General features: G+C 45.6%; 1 protein-coding gene across 5 annotated transcripts in view; it reads right to left on the reverse strand.

Annotated features, from left to right (window-relative positions):
• The window catches only part of NDUFA10 (NADH:ubiquinone oxidoreductase subunit A10), a 140,848-nt gene that overhangs the window by 118,539 nt on the left and 2,285 nt on the right, over positions 1-20,024 (reverse strand). For all 5 annotated transcript variants that reach the window (XR_010135868.1, XM_054548728.2, XM_002813060.4 and 2 more), the window contains 7 exon segments: positions 18,800-18,968; positions 17,825-18,040; positions 15,519-15,605; positions 11,704-11,825; positions 8,577-8,656; positions 4,084-4,138; positions 1,976-2,061 (listed from right to left, as the gene is read on the reverse strand). Coding sequence is in view for 4 of the 5 variants with exons in the window: in XM_054548728.2 (XP_054404703.1) it covers positions 1,976-2,061; positions 4,084-4,138; positions 8,577-8,656; positions 11,704-11,825; positions 15,519-15,605; positions 17,825-18,040; positions 18,800-18,968 (815 nt within the window). In the remaining variant the exon portion in view is untranslated.

Raw genomic sequence — 20,024 nt, forward strand, 5'->3', positions numbered from 1 at the left:
GGCAGGAAGCAGCACAGGGCAGGCTCAGGCCAAGGGCTCGAGACTTAACACAAAAGGCAGATCCCCAAATAGCTACTCATGTTTCCTGCATTTTCACAAGTCAAAACCCTCAAATTACTCGAATCTTGATTTATAAATAATCAGAATTATGATACAACAGCACTTTTCACTATAAAATCATCTCTGAATTTTGTAGAATTTATAGCCCTAAAAGAAATCAAAGTCACTCACTCCAGATACATCTCCTGAGTGCATGCTGGATATGAGGCCCGTACCAGGAACTGGGCGTTGCAGTGATGAGAAGCAGCAGGGGGTGGGTGGTGGAGGAGATACCCAAGCAGGATGAGATTCCCGGGTGGCCAGCACCAGCCAGGACAGAAGAGGCAGAGCTGGGGATCACCGGTGTGAAGGTCAATGCACAGAGACACTGCAAGAGGCAGCCGGGGGATATTTGCTGGGTGTGCAGGGGAAAGGTCTGGGCCAAGACCTACGGTGGTATCCACGCTATCCACAGCTGTGTGACTAGGTACGTCCTCAAGAAATTGAATTCAACGGACGAGACACTGCCTGGGGTCACTGTGCCTGCCAGAGCCCAGTAGCAGGCAGAAGGAACCAGAAAAGGAGAGCCCAGCCCCAGAGGGCAGCAGCTGGTGGAGGGGTGAGAGAGTGGGGGAGGATGGGGGACATGGAAGCAGAAGGGAGTGGAGAAGAGGGGCAGCGGCGCTGCTTCCAGGGCCAGGGAGCAGCATGAAGACAGACAAGGGTCTGCCGCATCTGGAACGGTGAGGCCGTCTCCTTGGCAGGAGCAGTTTCAATAGAGTGGTGCAGATGAAGATAGCTTTTTTCAACCTTACCTAATCGGTATGGTTTTTGTTTTACGTTTAATAGATACCAAAGAATCCACACAATAGCTGAATGGATATAAGTCATATCATATTACTCCTCTGCTTCAAACCCCCAAACGGCATTTCATCTCATCAGAAGAAAACCCACCAAACGCACCATGACCTATCCACCTTCCGCCGCGGCCTCCGCTCCTAGTGCTGTCCCCTTCCGCCGCGGCCTCCCCTCCTGGTCCTGCCCCCTTCCGCCGCGGCCTCCCCTCCTGGTCCTGCCCTCCTCCGCCGCGGCCTCCCCTCCTGGTCCTGCCCTCCTCCGCCGCGGCCTCCCCTCCTGGTCCTGCCCTCCTCCGCCGCGGCCTCCCCTCCTGGTCCTGCCCCCTTCCGCCGCGGCCTCCCCTCCTGGTCCTGCCCCCTTCCGCCGCGGCCTCCCCTCCTGGTCCTGCCCCCTTCCGCCGCGGCCTCCCCTCCTGGTCCTGCCCTCCTCCGCCGCGGCCTCCCCTCCTGGTCCTGCCCCCTTCCGCCGCGGCCTCCGCTCCTAGTGCTGTCCCCTTCCGCCGCGGCCTCCCCTCCTGGTCCTGCCCTCCTCCACCGCGGCCTCCCCTCCCCACACTTGTTCCGGCCACACTGGCTTGGCTGCTGGGCGTACCTTCCCACCACACTCCTGCCTCAAGAGCCTCTGCACCTGCCGAGCCCCTGCCCTCTGCTCACCCCACAGCCCACAGGACCCAATCCTGGCCTCACTTAGGCCTCATCCCGAGAGAGGCCCTTTGTCCCCCCTAGCTACTCACCACCCTGTTACTCAGGGTTACTTCTCTCCCTGGCCTTTGTGACCTGACGCAGTTTTATCTATTTGTTTACTCTGTCTCCTCCACTAAAACACATTTTCAAAGACATCAAGAATTTTATCTGACACTATATCTCTTAAATCTGCCTGTTAAATTAATAATGGCACTCAATAAATTAAGTATCAGACCAGGGGGTTCAGGAGCTGTTTGGAAGAGAAAATACATCTAAGTATTGGATTGGTGCCGCTAACACCTAACTTGAAACATAATTATTTCAAACTTCCCTAAGATTCCCCATCATGCAAGTAGACCCCAGACATGCAACAGCCCCCACACAGATGCACTTACAGTAATCGCAGGTGGTATAAAGAGCGATTGTCCTGCTTGAGCCACGGCCCTTTATCGAACTTCAGGTATTCAATGTCCTCTACCACCTAATACAGGAAAAATTCCAATTTAAACAGAGAACCCCATTTTAGAAATTTAAATGAAATAACTTTTTTTGACACAGGGTCTGGCTCTATCATCCAGGCTGGAAAGTAGTGGCACAATCACAGCACATTGCAGCCTTGGCCTCCTGGGCTCAAGCAGTCCTCCCACCTCAGCACCTCAGCCTCCCGAGTTGCTGGGACTACAGGCATCCGCCACCACACCTGGCTGATGTTTGCATTTTTAGTAGAGATGGGGTCTCGCCATGTTGCCCAGGCTGGTCTCAAACTCCTGGGCTCAAGTGATCCTCCTGCCTCAGCCTCCCAAAGTGCTGGGATTACAGACGTGAGCCACCATGGCTGGCCAAGAGGTAACATTTTAATACATTATAAGCTATGAATATTTGGCAGGAAGAATCACACCGTAACAGTCAGAATGGAAGTGAAGCTGGCTGACCTCTAATGAAATGGTGGGCTTGAGTGTTACATCACAGTATGGCCTTGCCTAGCTAACACTCAGGGATCAAGAAGTAGGACAGACATTACCCTGCAGGCTGGGAGAAAATGACAGGTGAGAACAAGCAAGACTAGGGGAGAAACATCAGCCTTCAGGACAGGCTACTCATTTCTTCCCAAGTAAGTTCCTTCTAAAAGGCAAAACCTAGCCCCTCAAAATGACAAAAGAGTAAGATATAAACCCATTTCCTAGAGAGACCTAATGATCTAGGTGCCCGGCCTCAAGGCTGGCTGTCTACACAGTCTGACCTTCCAGAGGAGTAATCTTTCCATATGCATTCTCTCCTCACAACAGGCCAAACTCATGAACCCTCTTTAGTTTCGGGAATTTGAGTAAATTCAAAAATGAACTCAAATAACATAGTATTAGAGACAAAATGTATTCTTCTTCTTCTAAGATACATGCCACCTAAACAGTCTCTCAAAGGTATATAAATACTCTAAAAACAGAAACAGAAGGCCGAGGAGAAAATGAAATGTAATTTAATCAGTCTGAGTAGAATAAACCAAGGTCTCAAAAGAACTTTACAACTGGTAGTAGGAGAGCCTGGGTGAAAATGCAGGGCTTCCCTCTGCAAGGAGAATGCCACTCTCTGTGCAGAAAAGCTCAGTTAACCTCCCTCTTCTCATCCTCCCAATGCTGAGAGGCAACTGAAGCGTGCTTGTCACCCCAGCAGCCAACTATGCAAAGCTTCCCTGTTACACGGGCACCACTCACACTTCAAGACCAGATCCTGAAACTTGTATTTTCTTCTAGAATTGTTATACCTCGTTTTGTTTTTAGTAATTTATGCTTAATATATAAAATAAAAAATAAAAAACTTGTTTTTTAACAAATGGATGCTCAATTGCCTCAGTACCATTTAGGAAACAATTTTCCTCTACTTCATTTTTGTAATTATCCTTTAAGGAACTAACTTTGCCAAACTGAAGATACTTACACACAGGTGCATACATGTTTCTGGACTCTTGTTTTGTTCCATTAAGCTCTTTATTAATTCTTGCATTAACACCACGATGCTCTCCTTACTATAATTGTATAGTTTGTTTTTGTATGTGAGAGGGCAAATGTTCTTTCGTTATTCTTCTTCAGATGTTTTAATGTTTGTCTGGCTGTTATTCATAAAGTTCCCTGAAAACTACGCCAAGATTTACTAGACTTTCACAAAACACACTAATTTAAGGAAAACTGTTATCTTTACATGTAAATCTTTCCCATTAACTAATCCAACTTTCAATTTTCCATCTCTTTAATAAAAATGGTGGAGTGGATGATCCAAGATTCTGTGACATCTATAATTTTCAGATCGTAGAAACTGAATTACTTGAAAGAAAATCGAAACCTCACAGTCAGGGGAGTGTGATGATGGGTTTGACTGGCACTGCTTTCAGGTGATAAAACAGTGATGTTTGTTAAGACCAGTGGGAATCTAACTGACAATCCGATTTGCAAGAACCTTACACATGAATCAAATGTAGGAATAACTTTCAACTTTTCAACCATTTTCTTACCTTTTTTGAATCTTGAGCTTCCCTTGCAGAATACTGTAAAACCTCACATTTTTCACTGTAAGAAAAAACAAGATGAAATTCAATGTAAACTTTTCCAAGCTGAAGTTAAATGTATAAATGAATACATACCGCTAAAGTCTCCTGCTCAAATTTAAAACCTCACATTCTCTGCACTGGGCATTGTGCTGGGCATGTGAGGGCACATTAGAGCTTGACTGGTTCGGGAGGACATGTTAAAAGAAGCCAGAATGTTCTCATGGCTGGCTTGACAGTGACAACAGCAGGACCATTTCCTCGTTTCCCTTCTCCTGACTACACTGGCCCCAAGCCAAGGGCATGACAGACCACAGCCATCACTGTCCACAGGAACAAGGTACATGAGCCATGTCAGCAGCTGCACATACCACTGCCAAATGCAGCGCCCGCTGCAGGGAAGGACAACGAAGCCCAGGGCCTAACCGAGCACAGGCACAGAGGGCATCTTTATACCAGAGCACCCTCCACAGCCCAAGGCCTAACCAAGCACAGGCAGAGGGCATCTTTACACCAGAGCACCCTCCACAGCCCAAGGCCTAACTGAGCACAGGCAGAAGGCATCTTTATACCAGAGCACCCTCCACAGCCCAGGGCCTAACTGAGCACAGGCAGAAGGCATCCTTACACCAGAGCACCCTCCACAGCCCAGGGCCTACATGAGCACAGGCACAGAGGGCATCTTTATACCAGAGCACCCTCCACAGCCCAAGGCCTAACCGAGCACAGGCAAAGGGCATCTTTACACCAGAGCACCCTCCACACATTTAGGATGTAAACATACAGGGTAAATAAATACTCCAAGAATGTACAAGCTATTTATTCTCATACTGAAATCAGCATCTGACCCCTACAATGGTACCAAACAAACTTCACCAACTCTGCTGACCATCTTCAACAGACCACTGGTTAATTAAATTACGTAGTATAGGTAAAGTGCTTGTATTTTATTAAGTCTCATCATTACTGACTCACATCACTTCCAAAGTGTAGGAAAAAGAAAAAAGTCTTCAAGCTCTACAATCACTCAGTAACACATCTGTTCCACACAAGTCTATAACTCACAATTCACACAGTCATACAACTGGATAATAGATTCTTACTGCAACGAGATCACTGCACTCCTCACAGCACCCTTAAGAGCAACACAAATGGTCAGAAACTGTAAGCAGAGTGAACAATAAATCCATAGTGAGGAAAGTAACTTACTGCATTTGCCATTAGGGCTGGCAAGGAAAAGGCCACGCTAATTACAGGACTTGCTGTATTGCTTCCTGAACCTCTACAGCTACCCATTGTTATTACGAAGAGAAAGGCACAAAGTGACAAAGGAGAATAATTCCCTCTGCAAGTCACCTAAGTGAATATTCAACCAAAGTGTACAGGAGACAGAGGTCTTAAACATCCCTGATGAACGGGGCTGGCACGGAAACATTATTTGTTCTCACACAGCAATATGAAAGGTCACCAACTCTTTGACATATTTGCACAAGAGTGGTCACGAGAGATCAGGACGATGTGACAGTTTCGTTCAACACACATAACTGCACAGACATCAGCTGAAGCCCCACCAGGAGCCAGGTGCTGTGTGGGGTACAGAAGGTGGGGAAGACAGGGCTCCTGCTCTCAATGAGCTCCAGACCCCAAACTACCTGCTGAGAGCAACCTGGAGAGTCCATTTTCTATCTTCTGTGCGCCTCAATTCAGCATGCTAACAACCTCAGCAACAGACAAATAAAACCACCTCCGTCCAGTCACACCTGCCTCTCATTCCCACTGCCTTGTGAAAGGAGGCCTAAAATGAGAAGGTATCAAGTGTGGAGTCAGGGATCTGGAGGGAACCCCCATAAAGGGCAGGGCCAGCAGTTCATGTGCGACCTCAATGGTGGTTATTCCTATAGGTCGCTCAGGGCCAAGGAGAGCCACAAGCTGTATTACTGAACCCACAAGTTACTTCAATACTTCCAGAGCCTCCCCAGCTCCTCACCCACCTTAGAACAATCTGAAACAACAGACAGTTACAAAACTCGCTACATGTCAGGCTGGTCACTCAGTGCTTCTCTTCTTGTCTCTGAAATCTCAGAGGAGACGATTCTTTCTCAGAAAGGCCTTCCCTACCCTGTCTTGTGTACCTCTGTGTCTCAGCTAACACTGACACTGGGGGCTAGCGGTGTTGGAGCTGAGTAAATAAATATATGTTGAATAAGGGAACGGCCAAATGTTTGTGAAACTAAGTTGATACTCATACTCATTAACACATTCACAATTAAGACAATGAGGATAAAGACATGTATGCCTAAGATCTGGGTCATAAATATGGACAAAGCCAGAAAATACACATTCCTATGAGAGTTAGCTTGTTGTACTGCTTAAAATCCCACGATACAAATATTTTGGAAAAGGCTGCAATGCTCTTTATGCATTCATAAGCAACAAATACAAAAATAGTGAAGCATCACCATATATCAGCATGTGACAGAGAGAAGGGCTAACACAGGAGGAACTGCTCAAAGACAGGAGACACAGAACTTCAACGGAGCCATCATCTTGTCAGGTCAATCGGCTTTATTTCAAATACTAGTATTAAAACTAAACAAAACATTTCTCTTATTTAGTTTTGATTTTACTGTTTATTAATTATCTATGATCTAACAATATTGTCTTCTAAGGTCTAACCTAAGATCTAACAATAAAAATATTCAGTATTTAACTAAACAACGGTTTAAATATACAAGCCCAGGAAACCTAATATTGTTTCTGTTGGAAAATAACTCCTGAATTCTAAAACGCTAATGGCCAATAAATTTTAAAATACAACTTGTCACAGGTTTCTTGCAATTTTACATGAAATAGTTTCGGCCCAATTTCAGTGAATTTCTATGCGAAAACTGTTAAGATCCAAGTCCATCACAAAGCTGCAGTTTGATCTTGGTCTACAATTCAGCACTTGAAACAATGCACACTGCATAGAGTACATCTGGTACTCACTCTTCAGTGTGTGACAAACGACCCCTACATCAAGTGGCTCCCATCAATCCATACCGCTTGAGCTGTCAGATAAGATCTACTTTAACAATGAACAGAGACTGCATCTGTTCCTAAAACAGGAGCTAAAAGCACAGCAAGACCAAGGGGTAAGAAATAAATGCTTAAGGCTTAACGAGTCTATGAGGGCGGCAAAGTAAAAGAAACTCTTGCCCTGTGCGCAGGCTGAAACCAGCCATTATTTTGCTGATGCTGTAGCTAGAAACTCCATTTGAGAACTTATGACAAAGCTCTTTCTCAGTGATGTTTCTGAAGCCAGAAGATCTCCAAGAGTAATTTTTGAGCCTGAAACTCTAGGGTCAACTATCTCTGTTTATGCTGCTTATTCACGTTGGCTCTAGATACTTCCCTTGGTATTGTGGCCTTGGAAATAGGGCAGCACAACAGGTTAAAAGGAAGCCAGAGGCCACCCTGTCTTCTTACCACCTAAGAAAGAAACACTTACCACAAACAAGCAGAGATGACATAAACGTTAATACTTACCGTACAGAAAAAACTCGCTGAATAGAACATTTCTCTTATTCACTTTTGATTCTATTATTAATTACCTACGGTCTAACAATATTATCTTCTAAGGCTGCTCATTGTAAATATTCAGTATTTAACTAAAATAAATTTTAAAATAAAACTTTTTTTCTAAAATTGCTATACCTTTGTTTTTATTCACAACTTCAGTTACTTTGAAATTTTAAACAACAAGAACATGAGATTTTTAGGCACCAAAAGAGGCTTAGGGTTTTAAAAAGTATGAGAAATAGTATAAAAATCTTCAATTCAAGCATTATTCAAACAATCTGAGTTTAACTGGACGTGAATGAGTGTGGCAGACATTCCTTACACACGAATATACCCAAGGAGCACACAATGACAAGCCATAGGATGAGTGAAACCACATTTTCCATGTGCTTTCAACAAAGAAAGAAAGGGGGAAAAGAAAGAAAAACAGTCTGGTGGTGTTTCCTTCATCTAATCCAAACATCTCTCAAGGACATCAATTAAGAATGTCTAGAGAAAGTGTTATCTTTCATGAATTTTCTCCATGAATACACTTCCAATCAATCCTTCTAGGTAAACACGAATGTTTAGTTGTCACCTGAAGTAAAAATACACAAGTTCCCTATGGTAAAACCTGTCATGGAATAGAGCTTGGTTTACTTCTAGCATCAGAAAACCTCAGAAACATAGCAGAGCAAAAGTATTGACAAGATATGCAAACCAAAACAAATAAACCAATAAACCCCACAAAAATCAAACTGAAATGTCTCCTGTTTTTCTTATTTATAAACATCAGATTAAACATCTCAGACAATATCCACTGCAGTAAATAAGACAGAAAACTCCCTGGGCTGTTGGGGCCTAAGAAACGAGTGGCAAAGAAGTTTTAGCCCCGTAAATCAGTCATGTGTTTGGCTCACCTCATCTCAGGGAGAAAGGTTTTCTTATAGGCATTCTCAATGTCCTGCAGATAGGCAGAGGTGATCTTCATTTCATGTGGCTAAACAAAAGCAGAAAAATCAAACTGGGAAACATTTAGAGTTCATTTTCTTTGACCTGTGCATATATAAAATGCGAAGACAATCACTGAGCACCATTTTCTTACAACTCACACCGGGCACTGTGGGGACTGCGGGGTGACAGCAAAGGGTCCCAACATCAGCTAGAGTCATTCTCCTTCTACTACAGTGAACACCTGAGCCTGCCCAAGTGCTCCCATAGCGTGACTTTCTCCACACATTCTAAGATGTATACTTAGGGCAAGAAAGATGCCTGTTATGAAGCAGCACTGCCTGTCCTTCCTGTCTGCCTCATGCCTGAGTGCAGGAATGAAAGAGCACCAAAAATTGGGGGCAGCGGCCTGTCTGTCCACCATCTGTCCTCAGCACACTCTCTTCTTGTCACCTGACTCTCCCTGTATCTCTCCAACTTGCTCGCCACCTCCATCGCTCACTCACCTCCCTGCAACCACTTCTCCCACTTTCTACGGCTGTCACCTCTCTCATCATCTGAAATGCACTATGCCAATTTCAGAAACTTGAAAATCTAATTATGAGTAGCAAGTTTTAAAATTTAAAACTCCTTACAGTTTCATACTATCTTCTCAGCCCATTTTGTTTTCTTCACATCATTTACCTCTATTTGATGTATTTATTATTTATCTCCTTGCTTGCTGTAGGTCTCCCCCATCAGCATATGAGCTCATGGGTGAGGACCTCATCCACCCTGCTCACTGGTATGTCCCTAGCACCAGCAGGGTCTAGTACAGAGTGGATGCTCAATCAACACTTACAGGAGAGAGAGGAAGGAAGAAAGAAATGAATAGGCCTGCGGTTTCAACCTACAAAATGATGGAAACATTCTAAAACTGGATTATGGCAAGAGTGGCAACAACTTGGTAAATTTACCAAAAATCATTCAGTCGTACCCTTAAAATGGGTGAATTTTATGGAGCATAAATTATACCTCATTAAAGCTGTTCAAAATAAGAAAAACCCTATCATTCAAAGAATATTTACTGAACATGTATTAATTCCAGTAATGAGACGGGGCACAGGGAAAGGATGATACAGGCAATGCTGCACTTCATTGCTCTGTCAAAAGGGGGAAAAGCAGTAATTGGGAGTTCTATTTTCCAATAAGGACTTCATGTCTGGAGAGACCATCTTTGTTCATCTTTGCAGCCTCCTAGGTGCCTGGCACAGGCGACTTGCATATAGGAGGTGCTCTGTATTAGAGGAGTGAGTGAAATCAACAAAAGTATAAAAGAGGTGATATGATTCTAAATCTCTATCATTAGCTATGTGCCAAGTAGAATAAGAATAAATGTTAACTGATTATAAAAGAAACTCGTGTAATATAAGCCCATAACATGCAACATAACACAACCATCTCAGAAATCTGACCTGAAGTTACTTGATAAAATATGTAGTTATTGATCACTTTGACTGTTTTCTTAGAATCTAGAAATGGTTTTCGGATATTCCCATCAGTTATTCCCAAAAGGTGCAATACTGAGACACAGACTGCATTGAAATAAAAATCAAAATAAGAACACAGACTTACTGATAATGTGATGTCTTTTATAAAATGGGGTAATTTTAGCTGATGATGGTATTGAAGACTTTACTTGGAAAAATTAAAAGTTGACAGCTCTACTTTAGACCTCAGAATTATTTTTGAAATACTGTCTTCCCAGATAACAAAAGAATTATCTAGAGAATGTTAAATATATGACTTTGTTTTTCTCAATAAATGTCAGCATAGTAAGCAAAGGTGTCCAGTTATTCCACTGAGAAACAAACATTTTAAACTTGCAGTTCCCTCCTTTTGCCACTTGATGGAAGGTTCTTAGAAGTCTAGCTATACAACATACTTAAAAGCACATGCTTAAACAATAAAAGGTCCAGAGTGGCAACAGAAAGGCATACATAGACGTCTCGCTGTTTCTACTATTGCAACAGAGAAGGAAAGTTAGTCCCATGGATCTTTCAGGAGCAAGCAAAAAATAACCAGAGCTTTACTGTTGCCCTGACAAGAACCCACCATCCAGAAAGGTATTTCCTGAGCACCTACAAGAATTCCGGCGCTGAGGATGGGCACCAGAGTGAGGAACAGGCAGGCAGCCCTGCATTTTCATCACAGTATCAAAAAGGAGACCATATTCTTTTTGAATACATATAAATAACATAGTATTAAACAAGAAGTGAAACCCCGTCTCTACTGAAAATACAAAAAAATTAGCCGGGCATGGTGGCATGCGCCTGTAGTCCCAGCTACTTGGGAGGCTGAGGCAGGAGAATGGCGTGAACCCGGGAGGCAGAGCTTGCAGTGAGCCGAGATCGTGCCACTGCACTCCAGCCTGGGTGACAAAGCGAGACTCTGTCTCAAAAAAAAAAAAAACACAAGGAACTCGCCACAGGGCAAAGACGGTCTTTGTTTCATCTCAGGATCCTCCATCAAGCCGCCAACAGAGCTACCGACGGCCACAGGGTCACTTCAAAAGGCATTGCTTCGAGGCCACCTAATTAAGATCCAATGAAAACTACAAAGAGTAAATGGATGTGTGTGGATATCACTGCTCTACTGTTCTAGAATTGGTAAGTAAGAAAAAGGGGGAGAGGCACGATTTGCATTAAATAGATTGAAGTGATGAGGGATATTAGAAATTGCTTCCAATGTGGAAGAAAACGATAGGACACAAAAACCTCATCAGAGAACAGAAAGGTACGTGACAGAGGGATGGAGGATGCTCTGCCAGGAGGCCCTCCCCAGCCTCCCAAGTTTAAACAGCTGAAGGGACTCGGGGACCACAGTGGGACCGCAGAGCACTGGTGGGCGGCAGGCCTTCAGGCTGTGGCACCAGGCCGAGCCCTGGGGTCTCCCCTCCACCCCTGCAGATGCCCTCTCTCAGGTGGGACCAGGGTGTGTGTCACCCTCCTCGTGAGGACTGGTAGGAATTAGTGTAAATGCTATTAAAACAGGGCTTTTAGTGCTGATCTACATTCAAAATAGAGATGCTTGGCCTTTCATTGAAAACTGCATTACATCTCCTTTCTTCTGAATCCGCCTCTGGACCTCTGGAACGGGCACGTCGATGTAGATCACCAGGTGGGGGGGCAAGTAATCGCAGATGGTGACGCTCTTCACCTCGTTGTAGTGGTCCACACCTGGCACACAGGAGAAAAGGGCACTGTCACCTACCGGTCCCCACACGGGTTTCCAAAACACACTCCTCCTTGAATAAAAGGGCAAACATACATGCAATTCTCAAAGCCACGTACCAATCTACAAACCCTATCTTGGTCACAGTTCTAAGCACTGACCACACACATGGCATGTGACTGTGCTCCAGGTGCCACGGGGCATGTGCAGACAGCAGCTGTGGTGCCCATAACCCTGCAAACAGGGCTTGTCACCTCCACTGTATTTACAAACCAAAGGTCTGAGGCCCAGAGAAATTAAGCTACTTACACAGAGTAAGATACCAGCATTTAAACTGTGACCTTAATCATCCTAAAAGACAGATCTTTAGCACATCTTAGCCACATTTAAGGGTTCACTTTTGCTCCTGAGGCAAGGCGTAGGTCACGCAAGATGGAGGTCACAGTTCGGTGATCTTTGAACTGAAATATATTCCATACACCTGCAGTGTATATGTTGCAGGTATATAGTATATGTGCTACTATATTTCCTCATAGTAATAATAGATACAAGAGTCTGGTCTTCTCTGAAGAATTAAAAACAGCTTTAAATACTTTATTTTTCAAATAACTCAGATGAAAATCATCAAGCTACATTTATCCCGGTTCAGTAAGCATAATCAGCTGCACAGAAGTATCTACTGAGTCAGATTTAGTGACAAAATGAAATTGAAAGCAGCTAAGGCTGAGGAATAATTCTCCTAAAGTGATCACTACACAGAATGCATAATCCAGTCGGCACCCGCAGGGCCCGTGCCACCCAAGGGAACCCTGCTGCTCTTCAGAGCACTCTGCACCTGCACGTGCTCATGCACACCCAACCTCCCAGAAGCCAACAGGCAGTGCCCGCCAGTGCATGTGGAGAGGCCATGCTGAGAAGCCATCCCCTCTGCAGCTTTTCACGTGTGGAACCTTCCAGAAGTGACAGACGGCCACGCTAGGGTCCACAGAAAGACAACTATTTTGCTTTAAAGGAAACGGGCTGGGCACAGTGGCTCACGCCTGTCATCCCGGCACTCTGGGAGGCCAAGGTAGGCGCAGATCGCTGGAGCCCAGGAGTTCAGGACCAGCCTGAGCGGCATGGTGAGATCCCATGTCTACCAAAAATACAAACATTAGCCAGTCTCCCAACCTAGTCTCAAAATAAATAAATAAAAACTTTAAAAATTAAATTAAAAAAGAAAAGTTCCAGTGAGCATTCCTAGTAACCTCACTCTAGAGGCAATCGTGGGATGGGCCTTTGGCTCAGGGTCAGGAACGGCATGAGCTAAACAACAAGGAAGACCACCCAGGAGGAGGTGTGACAAAGCAAAGGATGGAGGCTGCCAGGGGAGTACCGTTCACCTGAGCATACAAACACAAACCCGCAGCCAGGCAGAGCACACGGGACCTCAGGTCTGCTTCCTGACCGCTGGACTGGTAGCAGGCCGGTCTCTCCTGCTGCTGAGGTGAAACCTCCCTTCACTGAGTCTGCTCTCACCCTGCTTCCCGCCCTCACCCTCACTCCTGTCAGTACACCCACTTCTCAGGTGGTTCCCACCTTGCTCTATGCCACCTGTCCTTTAGCCAACACGATCTGCTTTCCCCCAGCCCAGCACTCAAACGACTCTGGCTAACGTCACCAGCCCCCAAAAGGTGAAACGTGACAGTCACTTCTCAGTTCCCATCACAGTCACAGCACATGTGACACCAACAACCAACCCTCCCCACATCCCCTCTGCTTCCTCCTGTGCACCTCTGATCATTCAGCTTCAATCCCTCAGTGGGGGTCTCATCACCCCAGAAATGGTTCCCAAAGGATCTGGTCTCAGCCCTCCCCCATCACCCCTTGGGCTTTCCCAAGGAAAGCATGCCCACGGTCAGTGCTGGACCCCCAACGCCTGCAGACTCCAGCCCAGGCCAGTCCTCAGACTTCAGCAGACACTCAGCAGATGCCAGCAGGTGTCTCCTGCCACCTTGCCATGGGAACCTCACACTCAGGAATCCAAAGCCCAAACATGAAGCCACATCGGTCCACTGCCCCTGTGCGTCCTTCCCCCTTAGCAGCCCACCAGCCAGGGCAGGTCCACGCCACTCCCCACTGTGCACACAGGAAGCCATCCACCCAGGCCTGCCCAGTGTCCCTCCTGAGCAGCAACTCCCACTGCCCAGTGCAGCCTCCCTGCTGGGCGCGCCTGTCTCACCCCAATTTCCTCCCAGATAGGCTCCTTCCCCTTCCGTCTCTCCTCACCAAATGCATCCTTCAGATGAAGGCCTGCAACCATTTTAAACTCACATCTAACCACGTCTCTGCCATGCTAAAAATCCTCCAGTGGTCCCTCACTAGTTTCAGGACAGAAGCCAAGCATCCTCGCCAAGGTGCAGCTCCTTCCTCGTGCAGCCTCATCCAGCATCATTCTCCCCCAGCACCCAGCCCTCACTACAGGACAATGCCACCAGCCAGTGGCACATGCAGGCTTCTCCACCATCCCCACACCTCCCTCACTCCCACTGCGCTACAGATGACAGGCCATTCGTCAAAACAGCTGTCCCTGACACTATCCCATCTCCCAGCCGGTTACACATTTCTCCTATGTACCCCCAAAGCGCCCAGGAGTAATGCTCAGGAGCTGCTAAGTACCCTTTATCACAATTAACCATCCCTGTTGGTTCAACAGCCCCCAACCCCGGGCCCACGGGAGCCTTGTCTTAAGTTTCTTCATATTCACATCCCTAGCACTTAAGAGAGCCTGGCACACCACAGGCACTCCAGAAACACTTGCTGGTGACCTGACCCACTGCTCAGCACGTCCAGGGAGGATTAGCCCCTATCAGAAGCAAGGGCTTACAGGGCTCTTGCGGGCGGCAACCTCACAGGTGGAGTACCGGCAACACCAGGACACACAAGCAGCCAGAAGCAGGCACCTCCTCCACAGAATCGTCACCTGGCTTGCTTCGGCCTCCTCTTTCATTAAGCAACAGTACTTCCTCTGAGCTCCCAGATTCCAGCTTTCCACTGGCTCCAGCCACCCCAGTCTACGGATGAAAATGCCATCAGTCAGACTGTCCACCAGGCCTATTCAATGCACCGCCCAACGCAGTCCTAGTCACAGATACCCCAACCCCACCCTGACTCCTCAAGGTCAGCCTGCTTCAAACTATGGGGTCTTTGTTCCTTTCCATTTGCCATTTATCAGAACTTCCCCAATACAGCAACACAAAGCTACTGTCCTGAAAAACGGCAACGTGTCAGAGGGAAGCACTGTGATGATGCTGGCAACTGGCAGGGCTAACATCCCAATTCATCAAAATCACACACTAGAAACTGGAAAGTCTGTTACAATTAGAGCTACAGCCTAGGTATTGCTAGGGCAAGCTAAGAGCGGGGGAGGTTCTAACGGGAGGCTGTGGGGGCTGTACTTTAAGCTGTCTGTGTTTGAGGTCCAGGGCTCCAATCTGCTTTCACAGAGAGACGATAGCACAAAAGACACCTATTTCAGGAGGGAGAAAGGGCGGAAGACACTTAGGAAGTCCCTTTTTCCAGCGGAGACCGATTAAGTAATGGCATTTATTCATCTATCTAACAGACATTCATAAACACAGTAAGTGCAAGGTGAGTCTATCACAGCCTTTGCAAAGTCACACCACACACCCAGAAGCGGGTCTGCAATGCTGACTCACACTGCTTTCGGATGAATCCCTGGTTGTACATCGCGTCCAGGAACACAAAGTCACTGAAGATGGAACGCTCCAACACAACACCTTGTCCTGTTTAAACATAGGCAAACAGAAATTGAAAATCAGACAGATAGCAAAGCACTGTCAACTGATCACTGCATTTCAGAAGAAAGAAAATAAGTCATTTACAATTCCATTTCCACACCAAAATACTGAAAAGAACATATATATGTTTGTAAGTGGGAAATCATTTTCAAAAACTGAAGCATCTTTTCAGTTTTGAGCAATATAACATCGTTTCATTAAGTCAGCTATAACGGAAAGCATCCAGTTAATACAAAAAGTGCTTGTTTTTAAATAATGTATTCCACCCCTACGGTACCCACCCCCATCCTGCTCCTGCCCCCACCATTCCAGTCAGGTCTACTGATGTTGGGCTACTTCTCAGCTTCACCTCTGTCCACTCCCAGCCTCACTGGCTGTGTTACTATCACAGCACCCCCACGGACACTTGCGCAGCTCAGAGCACTCGTCCCCAGGGTCCCCAGCCAGCCTCCCTGCAGTCAGCCCTGCTGTGTCTGGGCAGAGGCCTCCCCTAATCTTCCTACCCAGCCTCTCCCCACGGCCTCCTTCCTCAGAGCAGCTACCACTCACTTGGGACAAGACATTCCTGTTCCCACATCAAGTCTTCATCCCTCTACTAAAACACAGGCTTCCCTCCCGGTGGCACCCTTAGCTCCCAGAATGGGTCTGGCACACAGCAGACATGCACTAAATATTTAATGAATACATTAACCCAGTTCCAATTTGCCCCAAGAATACTGAGATGGGAGCAAGCTGCACTTTTTTTTCTAAATAGGAAATAGGTTACTATAGCACAAAAAAAAGCAAGGTTTTATTTAACAAGTAAAATATTTCTTTTTCATTTTAAGAAATGAATAGTCAGAAGACAGGGTTGAAGAACGCTTTTAAAAGAACGTGGAGTAAGCCCGGCTGTCAGTGTGAAGTCCACGCTATGACATCAGCTCCTGGACTGGCTCCTGGTAAAGAACCTCATACCAGAAACAGCAGACCACATTGTTTTCTTAGGAGTAACACTAACCAAGATCAGGGTTTACGTTCATATAAGGAAAAAAGCACTAATAAAATGTTGAAAAAGCAAGACAATAACTCCACCACCGTACAACTGTGTAGATACGTGTCATGGACACACACTGCATCCATGGAGACCTGAAGGAGCATAGGCAGCAGCTCCCAGCACAGCTCTGAGAAGGAGCCCATGAGCCGGCAACTCCCATGAAAACCACACTCTTGTTCTCACGGCGCAGGCCCCATGAAGCCGACCCCAGTGGCGGCTGAGCTTGTGCGTGAGCAGCTCATCAGGGCACTGCCAATCAACGAAAGCAGCAAGCACCGCAATATAAAACAGACACGAAGGCCCTAAGAATCCACCCATCTCCCTCTCCTTGCACACAGATGTGCCATTTGCTGCTACCTGTGAATTGAGGACTGCCGTGGCATGGTAGCTTTGACCAAAAATTGGCACTGCATCTGTGGTCCAACTCTCAGGATGTCTAGCATGCACTGCTGTTTCCCAGGATGATTACAGTAACCCCTGGCTGGACCCTAACCTCATTCTGCACACAAGTAGTCCATGTTCATGCCCTTTCATCCACCTTCCCTTCCTCTCCTAACTATACTTTCTGATCCCTGTTTCCATCTCCCAGGCTCCCCAGTACACAGCTCTTCCTTTCTGCTTTGGATACCTTCAAGGGAAGCATCCTCCCCTACTGCACTGGCCTATGGGACCCTGTGCGTTCTGCCTCCCCTCGTCATCTTATCAAGATTAACGTCTACCTTGTGACTTTATGGTGAATTCCAGCCTATCTCTGGGCCCTCCAGGACAACCCTATTTTGTTGGCCTCCACGTCTCTGTCTGTATGGCACATGCACAATCTTCATAAGTGTGATCCCATTTCCTCCTGGACACTTTTATGCTCTCTTTTCCCCTTTGTTTTGACACATTTCATATATAAATGAATATGTAAGTATAGAAGCTTAAAGCAGTGCCTTGAGAATTCTATACAATCCATAAGTCTCACTCCAGTATCCATAGTGAAACAGCATTAAATTTAATTCTGAAGCAAAAATAACACAATCTCAAGAAATTTATGATCTTGTTGGAAAGACAGAACTTACCTCATCAAACACCCTTAAAGGAAAGCTCGACTCAGTGGCAATTTAACGTGGCTAAATTCTAGAATAGCGTTCAAGTACAGAACAAGTCTAACTGCCCAGAAATACTGCACCTGTGGTCAGCAAGTGCTCCAAGGCATCCGAGTACTGCAGCAGGCGACTGCTGTACAACCAGGACTGCAGGCGGTAAGTGTTGCCATCATTGCTTCTCGGATCATCGTAAAATTTCTCCAAACTACAGTTGCCATTATAGTCTGCGGCGAGGGGCTTCCCATCTCCTGTGATACTGTCTGGATAATGAATCCCCGCTTCAGGAAAGTGCTTGAAGCCTGAAAAGAGAAACAGTCGGATGCAGTCTGATGCACATCACTCACTCCCTGCAGGGAGCAGTGGGGACTAGCCAAAACACATAGCCCACCCAAATCTCACTGCCGGGGATGGCGCCAAAGACCTAGAGAAAGTCACCTACATGCCTGGGTTTCATCACGTATGAAGGAAACACACAACATATATGATCAAGCATGTGAGCAAAAGAGCTTGCACAGTGCCCTTATCCAGGTTCCTCCTGAAAGGACTGCTCCCTGTAACCACAGGAGCCCCCTTTAGCTGGCAGCTGCTGTCATGCAGGTGCTACAGAAAGGTACAATGGACACACAGCTGCACCAGGAGTCAGGAAGGGGCTCTAACCTTGGCTTTGGAACCCAGCTATGTGGCATCTGCTCACTCAGGAGTACACCCATCTGTGAGTGAGTACCATCCTCAGCTCTATTTCAGAGGCTGTCACAAAGTTCAAACGCGACAGTTCATGTGGAAGTGCCCTGCTTACACTGTCCACATAAAATTCCAATTCAAATTGACAACCAGCATGGATTTTCACAAATTTTCCAAACATAAAAGATTAAAAACAGCTTTTTCTTGTTTTGTTTTATAAAACAGCTTTTTCAATAAACAAAAATGTGAAATACCCACCTTAGGCCCAATTATTAAATATTTAATATTATTTAATATTAATATTGAAGAAAAACCAGTGAAATAAGCAACCATATATCTGAGAAAAAGGTATCATTCTGTATAACATAAAATCATACCTAGTTTCTCTGCTATTTCTTTTGCAAGTTTGCCTTTTCCAGTACATATATTGCCATCTACAGTTATCACTCTGCTGTGCTCTGTCAGTCTTTTGCTTGCTTTATCCCCAAGTAGGAAACGCCACATTCCATAGCGCAGCTTGCACTGCACACTGCTATGAATTCCTCTCTGAAAAACACAAAATCACACAGCAGCACATTGTGACCACTCTGGTTCCTGTAGGCATTAGTAACTATTAGGTAAAAATACCAAGAAACCTCTTGGTGATAAAAATGCCAACATCTTCATCTTTATTGCCTATTAATTTGTTTAATTATCTGTCTATCCCCCACCACTCTGTCCATGTAAGTTTTGTTAAAGGCAGATGTATTGTCTGTTTGTTCACTGCTAAATCCTCAGGCCCTGGAACAATGTCCGAAATTTTTATTAAATATGTTTATTATGTTCAATAAAAATTGGAGGGAGGGAGGGACGGAGGGGTGGATGGATGGATGGATGGATGGACGGACAGACGGAAGGAAGAAAGACAGGGATGGAGGGAAGCTCGGGAGTGAAGGGAAGGGAATAAAAAACATTTCTCTAATCCAAGCTTCTGTCCTCAGCTCCTGACCTAGTTACCCCACTGCCTATAAACAGCTCCACCTAGATGTCCTGAAGGCACCTGAAGGTAACAGAGCTAAGGTGAAATGCAACATCCATACCCTCGCCCCCAAATCTGCTTTCCCTCACAGCAGGGAATATCTACTACCTAACAGGCAAAAGAGAGCAAATTTAAGTGTCGTCTTTGATACCTTTCTCCTTCCTTCAACTGCAGAATTGCACACAAAATCCTAACTCTTCAAACTCTCTGGACACTGCATCACCTCCCTATGCCATGTGCTGACTCTGTAGACATCCTCATACCTCTCATCTACAAGGCAAAGGCCTGCTTCAATGCCTGTCTCCAGCATCCCAATTTATTCTCCACACTAAAGCGAAAATATTCCTTCCAAAAAAAGAAAAGAAACATAACCAAAAGTAAAACAAACTGAAAAAGTTCAACAGATATGATGGGATAACAGCCTTACTATATACAGAAATTGTACAGAACAATAAGAAAACAAAGAATAAAAACGCACAGCTTATTTTAAAATTATAAAATATAGCCAAAAACCACATGAAAAAGTGGTCAACCTTGCTACAAAAAAACAAAAGACTATTAACAAGGAAACATTAGTTTTTCAT

This window comes from Pongo abelii, chromosome 11, assembly GCF_028885655.2.
Source record: "Pongo abelii isolate AG06213 chromosome 11, NHGRI_mPonAbe1-v2.0_pri, whole genome shotgun sequence".
In the NCBI taxonomy this organism is placed as follows: Eukaryota; Metazoa; Chordata; class Mammalia; order Primates; family Hominidae; genus Pongo; species Pongo abelii.